This window comes from Ceratotherium simum, chromosome 7 (genome assembly GCF_057802395.1).
Source record: "Ceratotherium simum simum isolate JZ-2026a chromosome 7, ASM5780239v1, whole genome shotgun sequence".
NCBI classification, from domain to species: domain Eukaryota; kingdom Metazoa; phylum Chordata; class Mammalia; order Perissodactyla; family Rhinocerotidae; genus Ceratotherium; species Ceratotherium simum.
Window position 1 is genome coordinate 30117747 of NC_141906.1, and position 21187 is coordinate 30138933.

The following is a 21187-nucleotide window of genomic DNA, read 5'->3' on the forward strand; positions in this document are numbered from 1 at the left end:
CTCTGAGGACCCAGGAGACAAACCTTCACCTGCTCTAGGAGAGGGGAGGGAAGGAAACAGAGAGGCTGGGCATTAGAAGGAGTTTTCTGGAGCACCAAAGGTTGCCAAAGCCTAGAACAGGGTGTCCATTGTAGGGGACTACTAGTGGGCATCACCAGTGCACCCAAGGAAATCTTCCCTGGGGCCACCAGGCTACACTTAGTGTCCCTATTTGCCAGCTGTTCAGCTGCATGCAACTAAGGGTTTGGCTTCTCAAACTTGGCTGTCCCCTCAGCCATCCAACCCCACTTCACCTAAGACTTGGATGACACACTGGGATTAAGAGACAGCAAGAGGGGCCGGCCCAGTGGTGCAAGCAGTTAAGTGCGCGCGCACCACTACGGCGGCCCCGGGTTCACTGGTTCAGATCCTGGGTGCACAACGATGCACCGCTTGTTGAGCCATGCTGTGGCGGCGTCCCATATAAAGTGGAGGAGGATGGGCGCGGATGTTAGCCCAGGGCCAGTCTGCCTCAGCAAAAAAAAAGAAGAGGAGGATTGGCAGATGTTAGTACAGGATCTCCTCACACACACAAAAAAAAAGGACAGCAAGAGACAGTGCCCTGGGTGGGTGGGGCGGGAGGCTGAGCCCCTCCTACTCTCTGGCCTCCTTTCCCAGGGGGAGGGCTGGACTATGGTCTCTAGATGCCCTCTCACCTGGGTGAGGAACATACAGATGCCAGCCAGGGTGGAGACAGAGGCTGGGTCTGGGCTTCCCAGGCTGGGTAAGGGACACCCCTATCTCAGTGCCGGGCCCTGGGATAATAAACACTGCTCCCTACCAGCAGCCCCGCCATCCCCCAATTTTCTGCTTGCTGGAATATAAAAGAAAGGTAAGGCTCTGGCCTCAGTTTCTTCACCTGTCCTTTGGGAACGCTGAGGCCAGCTCCCTAAAGTGTGGGATGAGGAGCTGAGAGATCAGGCAGGGGTGTGTCCGATGCCCTTGGCTTTCAAGGCCCCACCTTCACCTGGAAGCTTTCCTGGCTTGCCCTTTCTAAATCCTGGCAGCCCTGTCAGCTCTTGAGCTCGAGGTTGGCCCAGGCTGCTGGCAGGGGTGGGAGGTGAAAGACAGGATGGGGCCCTGGGCTGACCACTGAGGAGAATTCTGAGCTTGACCTCTCCTCACTCCACCCACACCCCCTCCCCCACTGGCCAGAATGGTGGGTGCTGGGGCCCAGGTCTCCGCCTCCCTGCCTGCTCCTGGCCGTCAGCCCTGCCACTGTGACCTGGAGCTGAGTCCGGGGAAAAATCCCCTTTCTGCCCTGGAGAATCTGCTGTGACACAGCCCAGCAATGCCTGTAGCAAGAGGTGCCCTCCTCTCCCACACCTGACAGAGCTTCCCACTGCACGGGAGAACAAGATTCATGTCAGGTGAGAACAGGAGGGAACACTGGGGAGGGCACAGGGTGCGGTGTGGTAGAAAGGGCTGGAGAGGTAGGAGTCCTGAGTTTTAAGTACAGCTCTGGTGTGAGCCGGGTCACTGAGGCTTCTCCCCAGTTTTCTCTCCAGTGGAGGAGATTGAATACTTGGAAGCTGGGAGAGCGTGGACTGTAGGGGCCAGGCCCTGGGAGGGAATGGTGGCCACAATGACCAGGGAGAGAACCCGGGCGTGGACTAGGGCAATGGCATGGCCCAGAGGGGAGACTGAGATGTTTAGGATGTAAAACTGACAGCACTTGATGACCAACTGGATGGAGACCACACGACCTCCCTCGACTGTCCTTCAAACCACCAAGCCCTTCCCTTGGTTTCCCACCTGACAAATTTACCCTTTGAGCTAGCAGGAGTGCCTCCTCTGGGGTGGGCAGGGGAATGTGAGGCTTGGTGCCTGGGCTTTGGAGCCAGACCAAGTGTGAGCTCCACCTCTGCCCCTCACCAGCTCTGTAACCTTGGCCAAAGTACTTACCCTTCTTAGCTGCCCCCACTCAAGAACAGGGCTAAAAGAGGGCTCACCTCCCATCGTGCTGTGAGGATTATGAGAGTTACCCAGCATTAAGCACAGTGCCATCCACCTGGTGGGCACATGGTGGACGTCAGCCTTCATCACTCATGGCCTCCCTGTGCTCCCGTATCACACACCTTAGTCCAGGTGCTGAGAGCCACTTCCCAGGCCCCTCACCTGTGAGTCCCAGGGCAGCCCTGCTATATGCCTGCAGGGAGATGCAGCGTAGGTGTTACCTGACTGGTGAAAACAAGTTTAGAATCAACTTGGGGAGAAGCCCAGGGGACTCACTGGCCCAGGAGGTGGTCTGTGTCCCCTTGCCCCAAGAACCACCAGTCTGGTCACCCTGCACTTTTTTTTTTTTTGGAAACTTTTTTAATAGTTATTGAATGTTCTACAGCTTACAGTAAATATCATAGTTACAAATTCTTGGCTTCAATCTTTCAGAGTGATCACTATCTGATCTTCAAAACAAAACGAAACAAAAACCCAAAAGAATCCAAAACAACAAAACAAAACCAGATTTACACTTCATACACACAAGCGAGGCCATGGGGCTTTCCAATCTTTACACTCCAGGCTGTGTTTTGAAAACACCTATAAGTTCTTTGATCAAACTACTTGGAAGACACCGGTCAAAGGTTTATTATTATTTTCTTTTTCTTTTTAAAATGTGAGTTCCAATAAAATTTAAAAATTAGATTCCAACCTGTAGATTAAAAGGAATTAAAAAATACAAAATCATATACAACGCTCTCTCACAGGGATGTTACATGCCACGAGAACAGGTTTCTCTGTCATATGATATGAAACAGGGATGCAGATGCCTTTTAGTCAGGAGATGGGGACAGGCCCTTGGGCCTTTAAAGGTCGTTAAAGACAACTCCAAGTTGCTAGAGCCCTGGCCTTACCTCCACATGGGTAAGGAGGAGCTTGAGTCCCACCATAGATCCAGATAATCTGGCTGACCCGAGGTGGTGGTCTCTGGGCAGTCCCACTCTTTCCTTGACTCTCAGGCATGAGGAGGAAGGCTGGAGCCTGGAGATGCTGGTCTTGCTGGGGTCAGGCCCAAAGATGATTTCACCCATTTGACTCCTATGGGCTGGTACTTATCTGCAAAGCTGTTATATCTTCAGGAAGGAAAATACGCCCTCTACCAGGAGCTAGACTGGGTACAGGGCCTCCCCGCAACAGCAAGGATGCCCAGGGACTATGGATGCAGCCACAGGGAAGCAAGAGCTCTAGTTTCCCTTTCTGGCTTTGTGGCAGACAGTCCCAACTCTGTATTCCTCACTTGGCCACTGGGCTGGACTGAACAGCATGCAAGATAGAAAGTACCCATTGGAGAAACTGAGGGAGTGGGACCCAAGTCTGGCTTGGGCAAGGTTGGCTATGGAATGTTGAAGCTAGCCTGCCAGGAATTTTGAAGGCTGGGCCCTGGAACCATGTAATGCCTAATTTCAGAAACAAGTTTTCTAGGAGAGGGGAACACAGACAGGTAAAGGACAAATACTGCAGCTAGCTTGGCACGCCCACAGGAGCCTGAGCTCTCAGAGGCTCAGGTGTGGAATCTGTCAGCCTGGCTAGGTTTCCTCTGCTGTGATCCTGCTTTCGGAGGTGGGTTGGGCCTGGATTCCCCTGGGGCTGCACACCGACAGGAGCCTGCTTCTCACCTGCCCACTCCACTGCCCGACCTGCCCTTCTCCAGATTCCCAAGCTTGGCAAGCAGCTGGAGACCACATACCCTGTAGTGATATAGTGGAATACAGGATGGAAAAGCAGAGCTTCCACATACTTTCACTCAACTGCAACTGAGGAGAAATGCCATGGCAACCCCTAAATGAATGATCCAGCCAGAGTGCTGTGACCAAGACCATACCAAGACTAAGACCCATGCCATCTAGGCCCTCCTTCTCTGGCCACAGAGCAGAGCTGAGGAATCTGATATGCAGGGCTCCAGGCACTGGCTGGGACTCTGGCCAAGTCCTGTCTACACAATGAGGATGCCAGAACTTGGTGACCAAGGGGTCTGCCCTACTTTTATTCATTTCTGAAAGCCACTCAAAACAAAGCAAGCCCCTCCAAAGAAGCACCCCCAGATCTCTGAGTGTGGGATACCTCAAACTTGGAACAATTTGGGTGGCTAGGGGTAAGAGTTGGGATACGGAGTAAGGACCGTGCAGTCTCGCTCTAGGTCCCGGTTCTCACCTAGGGGAAAAGCAAGCCCAGGGACTGGAGTCAGATGTGCGTTTGGCCATCCAGGGCTACAACCAGGTCCCCTGGAAGTGCCAACTCGTTGGATCTGGACAGTGGTCAGGCTCTCCAGGGCCAGAAAGCACGGGTGCAAAGGCTTCCTGGGGAGATGGGTCTTTCAATGGACAGGTTCCTGGGGCTGCCCTTGAACATGTCTTCAGTCCTAGGCATCATGACCCCAAAGTGTTTTGTTCAAGTTAGGCCTTTTGTTGCAAATTCTCATCCTCTTGGTGCTGCCAGCTGGATATGCCTCTGGGTCCCCAGAGCCCCTTACAAAAATCTGCTCAGCCAGGAAGACTGAGCTTCTCAGGTCTCCATGGAGTCTTCTGTTTGGGGATAGACAGGTAGCCCATCTCCTCTTCATGCCTGCCACTCACACCCAGCGGGTGCCAGCAGAAAGAGCCGAGGATTTGAAGAGTTCAAATCTTGGCTCTTTCTCTTATGAACTGTGTGACCTTTGGCAAGTTCTTAGTTTTTTCCATCTATAAAATGGGGATTTTGGCAATCAATGTCAAAGTACTTTGTACACAAAAAAAACTCTGGACAGGTGTGTGTGTTCTTGTTCAATATTTAGGGAAGGAGATATGCACTTTAGGGTCATTGCCAGGAGAGAGAGGAGCAGCAGCAACTGTCCTGTCTCATGGGAAAGAAATTAAATAATTTTCAAAACATGGTAGAAAGATTGTTTCAGGCTCTCACCACTTGAGGGCACTCCAGCTTCCAGACTCCAGCTTCCTAGGCCCCAGGCTAACGAGCAAAGGGAGTCAGGCAGACTTGGGGGAAGCCAAGAGGGTTGGCTGGTGATTGGAACCATTTGTACCCCTGATCCTGGCCACCAAGCCTGTGGTACTGGGGAGAGGCAGTGGAGTGGGGTAGAGAGAGGGGTTTGCATGCTGGTGCCAGTGCTGCCACTCACTATGTCATGTGGGCACACTCCTTGTCCTCTCTACAATGACAGGGCCCTCCCAGCTCTGACCCTCTGTCCAGCTTGACCACTGGGCCCTCCAGCATCTTTGGATGATACCCATCATACCTCCTGACAGATGCAGTGATCCTACCAGGTGTGCTCATCCTACCAGAGGCATACCACTGCCCCCGCTCTCCTGGGCTCAGTCCCTTTGCAATGACTCCCCAAGCTTGGCCAGGCTTGTGGATCTCCATCAAAGCAAGAGGCTGAGGCCAGCTGAACTGGGGCTCCGGTGCTCATACTGAAAAAGTGTGCTGGGCCTGGGTTCTTTGAGACCACAGCCTTTCCAGGCCTTGTTTTTGCCTTGGGGCCTGTCTTTGATCTTGAATGACATACTAGGGCTAAGAGAGGGTGCAGAGCACAGACAGTTCAGTCCAAGAGCCTGTGTGTGGAGTCAGACTGGACGGCAAGAGACAGCAGATGGACTGGGATTCAAATGGCCCAGCCACTTAGGAGCAAGTGACTTTGCTTTTCTGAGTCTCAGTTTCCTCATGGATCAAATGGGAGGAATAATCTATTTCACAGGGTTAAACCAGGGATGGATGTGAAACTGCTTTGTGAACTGTGAGGTACTAGATGTTAGTTTTTACTTACTGGTGTAGAAAGAACAAAAAAGTCACAAGGTCAGCCCTAGGTCTCCTCCTCTTCCCCTCCTCTCTGTGGTTCTACCCTAGCCCACCTGGAGGCAGCAGGGTTCAGGGAAGCCTGTCAGGACACTAGCATTCTCCTCACTATAGGCAAGTTCCCTTTCCTTCTAGAACCAGTTTCCTCATTTGTCAAATGGGTGTAATAACTCTGACCCTGTCTCCCTCTCAGAACCAGTAAATTAAAGGCTGTGAAGTGCTCTGAAATCTACGAAGCACCTGACAAATGCAAAGGATTCCTATTATTATTATTTTCATTATTATTATTTTGGCATTTTCCAAACACATATGACATAATCTAAAACAACCTTCGCCCACCCTTATATAAACCAGAGAGTAGGAGGAGGTATTTGCAAAAAATTGAATTAACACTGGAAAACTTTCTGTTGTTTTAAAACAAAACCTCTTCAGCACCCCAGAACAGACAATTCAGAACAGCTGGGTTTCTCCTTACTGGTCTTGCAGTTCCCTGGAAGGCCAAGAACGTGGGCCCCCCAACTGCTGGCTCTGGGCCAAGGATGCTGATGGGCTTTGACCTCCTGGGAACAGCCAGCCAGTCTCTGAGGTCCTTCTGGCCCAAGGGTTTCCTAACTTTTTCCTCCTTTAGGGAGACAGGGAAGGTAGGGGTAGGGGTATGTCCAAGTTTGCACGAATTTAAAATAAAAAGAGTTATTTAAAAGTCCAAAATATTATCAATGATCTCATTTTGTACAGTAAAATGTTCCTGCACCCCCCCAGAGGGGCTGCTGGCCCAGCCAAGTGCTGGGTGCAGGGGGGCAGTGCTGGGCAATCCGGCTCCTGGCTGAGACTAGTGGGGCCTCCTGACCCAGGGGTCCTTCTCCCAGGAGAGCCCATGTCTCCTGGGCCTCATCCTCATCCTCCTCTCCTCTCAGGATGAGGGGCTACTATCCTAAAAGCATGGATACTCTCCTTTTTAGCCAGCCCACCTGCTCCTCCTAGGGCTGGAGTCAGGTATAGGACAAAAGTTCCAGATGTCTTCCAAATGCTATTTCTTCATTTGCAATTTCTGTTCCTGCCATCTGCCCCCAAGTGACCTCTGCCCAGTCTTCAACCCCCGCCTTTGAAGTCCGTGGAGGAAAAGAGCAGAAACAAAAGCCCAGAGCTCACCAGGTGTGGGCGCTGCTGACTTAATTTTTACAAAACTAAGACAATCCATCTGATCCATCCCTCTGTAAATTTTGGGCAACATGCCCCTAGGTAGGAAGGCTGCATTTAATGCTAATTTACTGCGAGGTCTAGGGAAGTCCTTTCCTGTTCTCTGGGCCTCAGCTTCCTCATCTGTCAAATAGGGGAATGGATGAGATGATTGCTAAGGTCCCTTCAGTTCCATGAGTCTATGAAATGTTTATTGCTATTGCTTTTCCTTCACTACCCTGACCTTCAGAGCTGCCAGCACCCATCTGGAATGTGGTTCCTTCACTTTGGCCATGAATGGCACAAGGTAACCAAGAGCTTGGGATGCCTGCCTGCCCCATGGACAGACGGGTGAGCCCTGGCACTGGGAAGGGCAGAGGGAAGGGAGAGAATGCCATAGGTTCCCATTCTAATCAGGAGGAAGCTCCTCATCAGAGTGGGTCCATGAGGGCTCAGAGGCCAAGGTCTGGATTACACAGGGCACCTGGCCTTCCAAGGCTTTGGGAGGCTGGGATCCCACCACCTTGCAGCTGCTTGGCAGGTCTGAGGTCAAAATCGCCTTCTGAGGAAGTGCCAGGTCAGTTAACATCACTGTGCAAATCAGAGGGTCCAGGTGCAGACAATTTGGCCAGAGACCTTACAAACCAAAGCCAGCAGGCAAGCACCTCTCTTCTCTCTTCTCTCTTCCCTCTTCTTTCCCACAGTGCACTCCCCTAGCCCCACCCTAAGTTTTCCCAAAGAAAGAATCTGGTTTTCCCAGGTTCTCACCTGGGGTATTAAGCTGCTATGAACACTCCTACCTAATCAGATGGTTTTGTTCTTGGTCTGTTGCAATGGTTCTCAGAAGACATTTCATTTGTGTCAGGACATAGTAATGTCCTAAACTAATCTTGCTTGAGAAAATCAAAAAAGAAACAATCCCCCAGAGTTGTGGCCTGCTCAACAGCTCTGAGTTCTTACCCTGGACCCGAGGGCCACATCTCTTATGCTCTTCAAAGGAAATCGTGCCTTCAGCTGAACCATTGCAATAAACCCCACCCTCTGCCTGCCACCAGACTGGGATCCCCAGGGACTGGGTGCTTGGGCAAGGAAAGAAGAAGAGCAGAGAGGATGTGCCTGGTCAGGTAGGAGGAGCGGGTAGAGCCCGAAGGGCAGTGGCTAAGAGAGGGACAGTAGGGAGAGGCAGGAGATTAGAAAAAGCAGCTTTTACAAAAACCAAAAATAAAAACCAAAACCATTAAGATGCATAAAGTGACCCTTGCACTTCCGTTGTCTCTTCTTGCAAATAGAGGTGGTGCTGTAGGGAACTGCTCCAGCACCTGTGTAAGACTTGAGTAGTTGCATACAATGTGTGACTCCAGATCTGGGGGAGGAATGGGAAAGCTGTTAGTGACAGTGATATTCCCGAGGCCACCTCAGGAAGCCACTGGACCCCCTCCCTCACTTTGGGAGACCTAAGTGGAGCCCTATGTGCCTTCCCAGTGGAGCAGCTTGCTTCCCCTCCAGTGCCAAGAGCCCCTGGAGTATGTAGAGGGCAGGGGAGATGAGGAGGTAGGGCAGACGATTTCAAAGTGACATCCCTGGAGCCCTGTGGTTCACTGACACTGCCTCAGGAGCTGCTGAAGGCAGTAAGGAAGCTGGTGGTGGGGGTCGGCCCAACGTCTCCACCTGGCCCTAGTCAGAGGCAACATCTGATTGAGGTAAGATTTCATTTGAAGAATGGGGCCCACAGTTAAAAGAAGTCTGAAGACCATTCGGTAAAGAACAGAATTCAGTACTAGAGGACTGGAGTTTCAAGTCCCAGCTTAATGTTCCTGGTTAAGTGATGCTGAACTATGTATTTATCTGTAAAATAGAGCTAATGATTCTTATTTCACAGACCTACTGTAAGGATTATGAGATAACATGTAAAGTATCTAAAATATATGTAAAGTGATGGCTATTATTAAGAGTGATATTACTGAACTTGGAGCAAGAAAGCAACTGGTAATTGTCACGTGCCCCCTGCTGACACCTGTGCTTCAGACCAAGCCAGGGGCTCTGAGGCAGTTCTGGTATTTAGTCACCCTCCTACCTCTCCCACCCTGGGCCCCACTCACTTGCATGGGCTGCAGGCTTTACCAGTGCGGGGGCACATAGCTGTACGCAGGGGTCCCTTGGGCCCTGTATGTTGGCATGGAGACAGGGTGTGCCCCAATCGCGGTGTGCTGGGGTGCAGTCAGCAGGGTACCTGAGCATCCAGAGAAAAGAGAGTAAACCTGATGAGGCCGTCCCAGGGTGCTGGGACGAAGAGGAGGAAGCCATGGTCTTTCATAAGCTGCTCTCCACTAGGCTCCCCCACCTCCCTATCTACTCATGAACTGCTGCCCACCCTTCCCCACCCTGCCAGGCTTCATCTCCTTTGGGAAAGCTTTTCTGATGCTCCAGGACAGAGTCAATCATTCTTGCAGTGGCCTCCTTTTACTCTTCTTTGTATGCTCCTCTTATTGCACAAACATCATACTGAGTGGTAACTGCTGGTTTAAGTGGTTGTGTTTCCCACTAACCTAGCTGTTCCTAAGGGCAGGGCTCGGGTCTGATCTATCAGTAACTGGTCCCCAGGACCTGAACAACAAGGCTGGCACCGAGTGGATATTCAATAGCTTGCTGACCTGATCTGGGGAATAAGAAGCCTCAACACCCCCTTACATTAGGGGCAGAATAAAATCCCAACTCCCACTTCCCACCCCCTCAACTCCTTGTACTCTCTTCCCTAGAAGGTGACCCAGCTGATTCTTTAAAAGTTGGGTCTCTAAAGGTTATTCACAGCCCTCTTGCCTTCTCATGCTCTCCTTTTGAATGTCAGCTCATCCAAAGACTTCCCTAAAGCTGCCCTTCCTCTGTTGTCTCTCCCCATCCCCATCCTCAAGGTTCCTGAAGGGCAGGGCTCTGGTCTGATTTCTCGAGTAAGACAGAAATGGAGAAGGGCTCCTGCTTATCCCATGCCTTACAATTAATAATTGGACAGGTCCTTAAGCTCCTGCCTGCTAAATAACATTGCCCCATGCCCTCCTTTCTGGAACTATGGTGCTACCCGAGTCCTAGTATCATCATCTCTCCTCTAAACTACAGCCTCCCCACTGACCTACCTGCTTCCAGCCTCTCCCTTTCGAATCCTGCCTCCACTCTGCAGCCAGAGAGAATGTTTAAACCAAACCCAATATCTCCTCTGTTTAAACCCCTTCGTTAGCTCCCTGTTACCTAAAGGTATTCACGACACTTTATCTTTGTCAACTGCTCCAGCCACCCTTCCAACTCCATAGCCCTATTTTCTAAGTGTCTTGGACCATTTCCATTCTGTGAACACGCCATACTCATGTCTGCCTAGACTGCTTTTCCCTCTTTCATCTCTCTGGGTAGCCTCTGTTCACCATTTAAAGCCTAGCTCAATATGCTCTTCTTGGTGAAATCTTCCTCATCCCCACAGATTTAGAGTGTCCTTCATCTAGATTCCCAGAACCCCTTAGCACAGAATTTCTCATGCTGTGCTACAGCCGATTCCATGACTGTGTTCTCCACTCTGTCATGAGTTCCTGGAGGAGGAGGATGGACACTGACACAGATGCTGCCCTCACCTGCTGACATCGCCATGGTGGTGCCAGCCACCATGCCCATGGCCACACCGTTGGTCCTGGGGGCAGCGACAGGTGCCGGGTAGATGGCAGAGGGAATGCTGTTGGGCTGGACGACGGTGGTGTGGTGGATGACATGGGGTTGGGCAGCATACACCGGCTGTGTGTAGTAGGCTCCCTGGGGGAAAGAGGCTGAGGTCACACCGGCTTTTGGAGAGGTGGGGTGGGATGTGGAGAGGAGAGGGGAGGAGAGCCTGTTCTTCCCAGACCCTAAGGGATGGCGTCAGAGAAGCACTGGCCCAGGGACACAAGGTCTGGGCCCCAGCTGGGGCTCTGCTTCTCTCTTACTATGTGACTGCATGGACAGTTCAGTGCTGGGCTAAACTTCCGGTCTGAAAAATAAGGCTCCAACCCTGTCCTGCCTTGCTCCTAGGGTTGCCACCATGATCTAATGGGGTAAGAGCTCTACTCCCTTAACCTTGATCTTAGCATTTTAAAATGTCTGTATCTTATTGCAATGTGCTTCTACAAGCTGCCTAAAATGTAAAGGTAGCAACCACAATCAATAGTGAAGAAGGATGTGGACGGGGATGGTGGACTCCAGAGCACTGTGTGAATACACATGGAGGATTACTAGTGGGAGTATCATACTGGTATGAAAATTTACACTGGAAAAAGGTCATAAATGCAGAGCATTTCCCTAGATGTCTCTTACTCTTTCCTTTTAGGCAAAAAGGTTGAGGATGGATTCAATGGTCTGAGGTGACTTCCCACTACCCCCATCACATGGCTGCTTCCTGCTGCCACAGCCCACAGGCCTGCTGACCTTTGGGTGGAGTAGACAGGGCCCCTGGGTCATCTTAATCCAGAGCTTCTCAATGTTTCTACCAACTAATGACAAGAGCCTCAGAATGTGCATTTGTAAACCCAGAGGTCTGAGAGCATAGTGCAAAGCTGGCTACCATCAAGCTTGTTTTATCTTTTAAAAGTTTTGCATTCTACTCTACAATATAGCTGTTTTTAATTTTTTTAATTAATTTATTTTTTTGTGAGGAAGATCAGCCCTGAGCTAACATCTGATGCCAATCCTCCTCTTTTTTCTGAGGAAGATTGGCTCTGAGCTAACATCCGTGCCCATCTTCCTCTACTCTATATGGGATGCCGCCACAGCATGGCTCGACAAGCAGTGCGTTGGTGCGCGCCCAGGATCCGAACCTGCGAACCCTGGGCCACCCCAGCGGAGCACGCACACTTAACCGCTTGTGCCACCGGGCTGACCCCCTAGCTGTTTTTTAAATTAAAAAAGTATTCTCCTCACTACTTAAACCTCACGTAGAACTGTCACTCCAGAAAAATGTGCCATGTGTATGCTGGAACCTCATCTAGTCTCTGTCTCACAGCCATCCCCTCAGAGTGCACACAGTCTCTCGTCCAAGGAGCCCAGATGGGGGCACTAAAGGCACAGAGAGAGGCAATAACTTTCCCCAGGTCATACAGGAAACTGGTGGCAGAGCCTGGGCACTTACCTCCTCCTCACTCAGCTCATAGACTTTATCTGTGAGGAAGGGTAGATGTGGCGAGTAGGGAAAGAAGCTGAAGACATATGGGGTCTCATCCTGACTCAACCAATAGCTCCCTGTGTGACTTTGGACAAGTCACTCCCCTCTCTGGGTCTCAGCTTCCCCACTTGTATAAAAAGGAGTTGAGCTAGATGATCTCCAAGGGCCCTTGCCCCTTTGACATTCTGGGCTCTATTAACCTAAGTGACTTTGTGCCCCACCCCTCCAGGGGCTGAGGTGGAGTGAGGGAATGTGTAGACTGCAGGGATATTGTTTCAATGACATAATAATGATAGACATGAACTCTCCTTCCTGCTTTTCCTCACCCACCCCCACCCTACCCAGGCTGGTGGCTCATTTACCTGCAGAAAAGGTGGGCCAAGGCTTCTGCATGCACCTACCTGGGCATACAGATTCTGCTGGGGATAGGCACTTCTGATTGGATACATGGCCGTCTGATAGGGGTTGGGTGATGGGGAGTAGGGGGGTGGAGCCGTATTACTCTGGGTTGGCGGGACCTTGTATGGAGTCCCCGCAGTATATCCTGTACCAAGGTAATAAGAGAGACTTCCAATTAGTTGGCAGAACAGCATTGCTGGAAGGCAGCAGGTCCCAGTCACGACTCCCCAGACAAGGATGGGCTGAATCCAGGCTGGAAACACAGATGAGAACAGACAGAGAACAGGGCTCCACCCAGAGAGCCCTGGCCCCAGAGGCAGCTCCCTCAGTCCTGGTGCACAGGGCTGTATGTGTGATTCTGGCATCTTTTATTTCTCTGGGTCTCAAGGCTCTGATCTATAAAATAAGAGCCTGGAACCAGATGATCTCTTAAGGGACCCTCGCAGCTCGGACAGTCTGGGATTCTGAGCTGTGTGCCATGAGACGGGCAGGGGCACACAGACAGGAGACCCTCAACCCGCTTGCTCTTTATCGCACTCTAGATCTTCTTGCTTTTCTGTCCCCTCACTTAGCACCGCAGGGTTTCTTCTGCTGCTGTTTCTGTCTTGCTTTCCCCCTTACTCTCTCTTTCTTTTTCTCCTTGTATCTCTCTTTTGGACTTCCCTCCACCATGTTCCCCTTCTTCTCTGCCAAGTTTTAAGGTGAAACCCCATACAAATCATCACTCAGAGATCCTCATCTTCTGGGATGCTGAAAAACGTTGCTCTACAGAGCTGGCTTTTCCTCTTGTCCTGGTGCTTGGGAGAGGGCCACCTCTGCGTGAGGGCCTGAAGTCAGGGATCACAAAGGTTCACATCAACCTGGAATCCAGGCCATGTCAGTACCTCAGCAGGATGGACAAAAGCTGGAGCTGGGGCTGAGAAGTCAGGCCCCAAGAAGTTTCTAATAAATTATACTGCCTTTGAATCTTCTGGAAAAGAGAGTCAGATCTTATGTTCACAGGAAAAACTTGAAACATGAATCATTCAGGAACAGGACTGTGTCCTTATAGAATCACAAAATGGAATGATTCTATGGAACCCAAGGATCATCAAGCAACTCCAACTCTCTCACTTTATACAAGGAGATCCTGGGGCTCAGAAGAGGCAAGTCTTTTTAGGAACTTCTCCTTTCTGAGTTGAAGGGACAGTGCCTGGGGATCCCGGCTTTGGATCCCCAATTGGGTGTTGCTGGGGCTTCTTCCCTGTGGTCCTTATCCTGGCTGACACATCACTGAACTTCTCTGGGCCTCATGTCTTTCACCTACAAGATGCTCACCAAGGACCCTTTCAGGAACATGGTGCTGTTTCTGCAAGAAGGGACTGAAGGCAGAGTGGAGATGGTGTTTTATTGGAAGAGAAGAGATCTCTAGGCTTCAGTTTGGACTTTCCCTCAATTTACTATGACTGTTGCGAAGTCTCTGGGCCTTAGTTTCTTATATGGTAAAATCATAAGCCTCAGAATGAAGATTTCTTCCTGAACTAAAATCCCATTGTTCTAAAGATCCTGAGCCTCTTCTACCCTAGCCCCAAGTAAAAGCAACCTGCCCTATGGTCACAAATCTCTCAGTCCACATCATAGCTTTGGCTTGGCACCCCCCTGCCCCTGATGAGGTACTCAGTAGGATATGAGAGCTGCTGTTTAGTCACCACAACAGGTGTCCTGTCCTCTCCCCTGGAATCATATCATTTATCTCTCCACCTGCAGATTCAGTTTGTTGCATAAGAAACTGGTTTTGTGGTCAAATACGCTTGGGATATAAGTAGCAATGAGGATAGAGTGGAAAGAATATATTAAACAAGGTAGCATTGATAAGAACTGGAAACTAACTGAAAGTGGAGGTTCGAGTCAGTTGAGGGAGAAGTTTAGAGCAGATTCCTCCAAGTTTCTATACTGTGGAGCTAATCATGAGATGCGGTCACAGGAGAAGAAGCAGGTACTGTGGGGGCAGATAAGCAGTCTAAGGTTGCAGACATCGAGAAGGAGATGTCTGATGGGTACTTCATCTTGGAGACACAGTTTACTTGTCTGTAAAACAAAGGGGGTTTTCAAGATAGGCATGTCCCGTGAATGTACAATGGACTATGATTCTCAGGAATCTTAATTGTTTAGTCAAAAGAAGAAGACAAAGAGGAAGAAGAAGAACAATAACAAGAAGCAGCAGCAGCAACAGCAATGTAAATAGAGATAAACAGGTTTGTTTGTTTTTTATTCCATGACCCTAAGAAATTTTAAAATGATAGGATAAACTGTGACTCTCCAAGACAGGGATATGCAGGAAACTATTTCCAAATTTATTTTACCACAGAATCTTTCATTCATACTATTAACATTTAAAACAGACAAACTACAGTTATTTGTAATTGCAGCTTGTTTGGGTAAATAAAGTTTTACTGTAACACAGCCACATCCATTCGTTTACATATCAACTATGGCTGCTTTCCTGGTACAATGGCAGTTATGACAGGGACCGTAGGGCCTGAAAAGCCTAAAATATTTATTATCTGGCCCTTTACAGGAAAAGCTTGCTGACTCCGGATTTAAAGGAATAAAACAAGGCATGGGGAGTCCTGCCAGAGTGGAGAGCATCTCTCTTCCAAGCAGGAGGGCAGGACACCCCTGAATGCTAAGATGCCTGTCTCTGAAAGCTAAACAGCACACAGTAGTGGTTATGAGTAGTCTGGAGCCCCGAGCCCTGCTGCTTCATAGCCGTAGAATACATCAGTCTCCTCAGCTGTAAAATGGTGATAATAACAGTACCAACTGCATAGGGTTATTGTGGTCAGTACATTAATAAGTGCAAAGCCCTTAGAATAGTGCCTGACACATTGAAAGCACCTCACAAACGTTATTATTTTTTTCTCTCTCTCACTGTATAGAGAGATAGTAAGTTTCCTGTCCTGGGAGTGTGCCGAGACTGGTCTGAAAGACTACAGTAGATAGGTTAAACTATGACTTCTATGGTGTGATCCAACCTAGAACATAGACTCCAGGATTTTAAGATTCGAAAATTTTATGGTTTACAATGCCATGATTTTATGATTCTTTAAAGTTAACAAGCCAACAATGCTGGCGACTTTCCTTTATGCTCCCTGAGAATGTGCTCTGGAATTTTTAACCCCCTGGGAAGCCTGCACTACCCCCTCTATGCCACAAGGACAACCATCTTACAAAGTGTTGAGATTATCCCTCTGAGGAAAATCAAAAGGCTCCACAAGACTGCAGTAGAAATTGGTTTCTATATCTAAGAATAACCTTGTCTGAGAATGTTTCCCTTTCTTCATGTTATGAAATGAGACACACATAGACTCAGAATACAAATCAGTAGCCAAAACACCCTGAGCAGCCAAAAAGATGATGCTGCAGAAGAAGACCTTGCTTGTTTGTCCAGACAGTTTGAGAAGGGAGAAGTGGAACTGCAAAGCTAGAAGACATCTCAGCAATCATTAAGACCAACACAAACGTTTCACAGATGCGATAACAAATAGATGCTGAGAGAGAGAACAACTGTTCTTGAGGACACAGGACTCAGTGCTCCTTCCTCTAACTACAGTGGTTCTCAAGGTTATCATTTGTGTCAGAAGGCTGCAGGAACTGTCCTGGGCCCCCATTCTGGGCTCTGTGAGTGAGTCAGTCAGTTCTTCTCTCAAAGAATACCCGCATTTGGACTAGATAATATCAGAGGGCCTTTCTAGTCCTGACATTCTAAGTCTCTGAGTATTTCAGTGAAACTCTTATGAGGAAATCATTGCAGAGGACTTTCCATAACTGACTGGTGGTCCTGCCCACACCCTTGAGGATCATTGCAAATTCCCCTGAGACTGTAGCTTGGGCTAACTTGGATATCACAACATTCAGGGTTTATTATTTTGTGCACCTACGTAAGAGAAGCTGTTGGGCTTGATGCAAAAACAAAAACCTCATGGATTTTGCTCAAATAAATTTAGACTGAACTCACTCACTGGAGGCCTGGCTCTCCTGAAAGGATTTCTACCTAGGTCTGAAGGTCACAGATTTAGGATTTTGGAATGCTATGCCTTAAGAACATTAGAGACTTGCATTCAACCCTCTCCATTTCAGATGAAGAACTTGGAGCCCAGAGGGGCAGCGACTTTCCCAAAATTATACAGCAAATCAGTGCAGAGCTGGGCCCAGAGTTCAGGGCTTACCAGGCCCTGGGCAGAGCCCCCTTCCAAGTTATAGGTCTCTGCAGTCTAATCTTGGGCATTTGGTATATTGGCCTTTGTGTTCCCATTTCCCTAAAGGCAATATCATGAGAGAAAAAAGGAATTCGATCACTAGAAGTCCCAGCTCTGCCTTATGAAAGAGGCTTTGTTTATGACGCTCTGTTCTTTCTCTCAGGTTCCTAACCATAATTTTAGGCTCCATCAAACAGGATAATAAAGAGAGTGTGTACATTAGCAAGATAAAACCTTTTCAGCCTTCTCTTCAATCCTTCTGCACTATCATAAATCTTTTTCAGTTGTAGAGCCCCTACCACCTTCAAAGGCATTGATCCTCACATAAAGGATGCCTTTAGACTAATCAGTTTATTGATCATCAGATTTATACGTCTGGACATAGCTCTATGTCTGATTCTTGCCTTAACCCCCAAGTCTCCTTGCTGGTAGCCGAACAAGAGAGTGCTGAATAAGTAGGAGGGAGACCTAATTACAAACAGGCTTAGCAAGTGCTGGTGAAATTGAACTGAATTTGTTAAAGTGCCCTGAATTTCTGTGGCATTAGAAGCCCCAAAATCTATGTGCCTGGAGGAACCCTGGTGGGTGTGGGAGGGTCAGTCAATCCTACTTCTATTTAAAAATTGCACAGGTTCATACATTACTTGCTTCAAAGAGAGGGAGTACATTTTGATCCTTTCCAGGGACTGTGATAGCCTGTGAGAGGACAGTGGGATATAGCTACTGGACATTTCAGTGGGACTTCAGGAAGATTTCAAAATAGTAGAAGGCAAGGCCTTCTAATACTCAGACTTTCTCACTGTGGAAAGGGTTGCCTCTGGAGGGAATGAGTACCCCATACCTGGAGATGTGCGAGCAAAGGCTAGTTGGCAAACTACTGGTCAGGGCAGCTAGAGAAGAGGTCCCTGCCGGGGTGGAGGATATTGAGTACACAGCACCAAGGTGAAAGAATCAGGAGTCTAACAGCTAGAGGGAACCTTAAAGATGACCTAGCCAGGCCCCCTCATTTTACAGTTGGAAAAACCAAGGTCCAAAGCATGGACATAAATTATCCAAGGTTACACAGAACCAACTCTAGAATCTAACTCTTTTGGTCTTCCACTCCAGGCCTCTTTCTGCTACATTACAGTAGGTATTCTATATGCATCTACATCCATATGTGTAGATATAAGAGAGAATATGTATGTATAGGCCCCATTTACATATTTAATATCATAGGTATCTGGAAAAGCTCCCTACTGCTGCCATCCCTCTCCTACAGAGTAAAATTAATCTCATGAAAAAAGTCAGTAACAGAAACTTAACCTGGTGATATCTTTTTCTAGTTGTGCTGCTTACTAGTTGGATGGCACTAGGCATATTACTTTTGAGCCTCAGCTTTCAACTGGAATAAAAATCCACCCAAATAATAGGACTATAGTGTAGATTAAATGAGAAGGTAGTTATGAAAACATATTCTCCAAAAAGTGAGAGTTATGTTGTATAAACATAAATTGATGTCAATATCTAGGGGCAATGATAACTAAGAAGAAAATAACATTGGCTATTTTAAAGAAAAGAAAAAATATAACGTATTCTTCTAATCTACTTACTTAATAGGTTAATAATCTGCTGAACCACAGACTATTGGGTCTGGTCTGCAACATCCCTCTGAAGGCTTGTCCAGCCCCTGCTGGCACAACTTAAGAGAGAAGTGCATACCACATCCAAAGCCAGCCGTTCTCTTTTGGACACCGCCAACAAGGCACAAAGTTTTTCCTTATACAGAGTCAAAATGCCACTCAGTAATTTCTAAACACTGGTCCTCATTTTACCTCATTTTACCCAGTGGAGCCATTTTGTGTTAAAATCAGATGTGAAGGTGAAACCATCAGTCACCCCACTGAGCCTCAAGATGAATGTCACAAATCTGACTGGCCAGATGGTTTCTGTCCACCCTGAGGACTCCATGTACATACCCTGCTCCCATAGTGTAGCTTCCACTGGTGCAGTGTTTCTCGCACGGGGGGGCAATTTTGCCTCCCCAGGCGATATTTAGCAATGTTTAGAGACATTTTTGGTTGTCATAATGAGAGTTTGCTACTGGCATCCAGGGGTAGAGGCCAAGGATGCTGCTAAGCATCCTACAATGCACAGGACAGCTCCCCAGAAAAAAGAATTATCTGGTCCAGATGTCCATAGTGCTGAGGCTGAGAAACCCTACGCTAGCTGGAGGAGCTCTCTCTGTCTAAAGGTCCACAGGCCTTCAAATGTGTCCTCTGTCCTTTCCCTCGAATGCAGTAACAGCGCTTCCCTCATCAAACTTTTTGGCCAGGTGAGTACTTCCTTCTCCCTCCCTCACTGCTTTGTGTCTCCCCAAAGCTGAGTGTATGATCAAAGAAGATGACCTTTCCTGAATGAGGAGGGCCAATATTTTTGCATGGGTAGGAGAACCTCTTAAAACAGTGTCTTATAAATGTCAGTTTTAAAAATTCCCTTTCCTTTCTTCCTAAGAGACAAATCAGTCCCAACCAAGGGGAACAAGGAAAGGAGGAGACAGGCTGTATTTACTGAAAGCCGCAGAGGATGCTTGGTAAGTTCGGTTCTCGGTCCCGGTGTCCACTGGGAGGTGGAAGGTGCCTTCAGTGCCACAGGAAGACGAGTTCTGTGGCCAGGCCTGTTTCATCAGCAGAGTTGCTTAAGGGAAGACACAAGAATGGCATTAGGCAGAAATAAGAAGTGGGCACCACCAATCACAGACACAAAGCAAAGGTCTTGTGCTGGACAGAAACATATAACCCAAGGGTCCCTGTTCAGACACACAGGATGATTCAGCCTTTCTGAGATGGGTGAGTGGTTGGGAGGAGTGCTAAAGTGAGCTTCCAAATGATTTGAAACTGAGGAAATCTGAGCTTATACTAATGAGGAGAGTCAGGATTTTCTACCCACTAATGAAATCATGAAGATGCCTATGAATACTACCTCCAACTGTCTGACATTCTGGCCTACAGCTCTGGGATATTCCTCAGCCACTTTCTCATCAGTGTGTACCAACTTGGAGCCTTTGACTGTTTATTGGGCCAGATCAACTGAGTACTCTTTTTTTGTGCCTGAAATCTCATCTGGAGGTGTATTTAATAAGTTACTTTCAAAGAGAGACCCAAAAATAATTACCACCTGACATGAACCTTGCTGGACTGCCCTCTCTTCTAAAGGGACTGAGCTTTGGCATCTTAGAAAGCACAGTGGGGCACTCCCTGCTAACTCCTTCTCCGGTATACCCAGCTGGGGCCAGATAGACATACCTCTTGCACACCCTTTATACCTCCTGCCGAGGTGCTACTGGTGCCCCGCCTGAGATATCTCCTCATGAATTAGGCCATTAAGAAAGTAAATATCTAACTTGGGGTAGGTGTGAAATGAGATGATGTCCAGTTTGAAAGAAATCTGCAGAGACTTCCCAGGCTGACTCAAAGCTCAGCTTGAGAAATTTAAAGGATGATGCTTCATATGTTCTAGAAGTGGGGAGTGACTCAAAGAACTTACCTTCATGGTATCCTGTGGGGAAGGAGAGAGGAAATAGAGTTTCAAAGAGGGAAAATGCCTAACTTTTTAGATATTTCCCTTGATATACTTTCAAACACTAGAGGAGAAACATTCTTGACCCAAATTTCTATTTATGGTAAAAAGAATGATTTTAACAGTATTTTTTTCAGTCAAATAAGGTCTGGGGAGTCATAGATATGGGGTGTTTTAAAGTATATTAGTAGGAGGAGATGGGGCTGCATTGGCAATAGTCAGATATACTTGAAACAATTTAATAAGGGGTTAAGGTAAGTAGGGTGGTATGAGAAGAAAGTATGCCTATACACTCTAATTCCACCAAGACAAGGATAGTCCACCTCCAGAGAGATCCCATAACCCCCTCTGCCTGCGAGGGCAACAGGTAATGCCTCTAGTTCCTTCAGTCACGGAAGTACAGGGGCCAGAGAAGAGGACTCTGCTGTTTTTCAGTGAACCAAGGCTAGATGTGTAGCTGTTCTGGGATAACCCTGTGCTTGCATTAATGGCCCGCAATATATACAGTGGATGCTGAGAAATGAGAAGGAAATCATGGGCAGGAAAGTGACACTAAAAGGAGAATTCTGGCAGAAGAAATGGAGACCCAGCAGAATTCCATGCAGAGTCCAGGGCCTTTGCTGGATATTAAGACATGGCTCTGCAAATAATGCAGGTGGAGGGCAATCAGTTTTAAACAATTATCTCACGTTTCTTTTTCTAGGGGAGGTAGGGGTGGGGATTAACAAAATCCAATTAGTATTGAAAAATCTTATCAAGATGTCTCCAAATTTAGAACCTGCCACTCCATGTGGCTAGAATGTCCTGGCCACCCAAAACAACT

The 21187-nt window shown here is 48.2% G+C and overlaps 1 protein-coding gene across 7 annotated transcripts in view; it reads right to left on the reverse strand.

Annotated features, from left to right (window-relative positions):
- Positions 1-2332: 2332 nt before the first annotated feature.
- The window catches only part of FAM168A (family with sequence similarity 168 member A), a 190241-nt gene continuing 171386 nt past the window's right edge, over positions 2333-21187 (reverse strand). For 6 of the 7 annotated variants that reach the window (XM_087433431.1, XM_087433432.1, XM_014790298.2 and 3 more), the window contains 5 exons: positions 19357-19482; positions 12571-12713; positions 10614-10788; positions 9099-9229; positions 2333-8362 (listed from right to left, as the gene is read on the reverse strand). In XM_087433431.1, coding sequence (XP_087289557.1) covers positions 9117-9229; positions 10614-10788; positions 12571-12713; positions 19357-19482 — 557 coding nt within the window. In that variant the 3' untranslated portion in view covers positions 2333-8362; positions 9099-9116. The remainder of the gene's footprint in view (positions 8363-9098; positions 9230-10613; positions 10789-12570; positions 12714-19356; positions 19483-21187) is intronic. The other variant, XM_014790304.2, reaches the window with a different exon arrangement.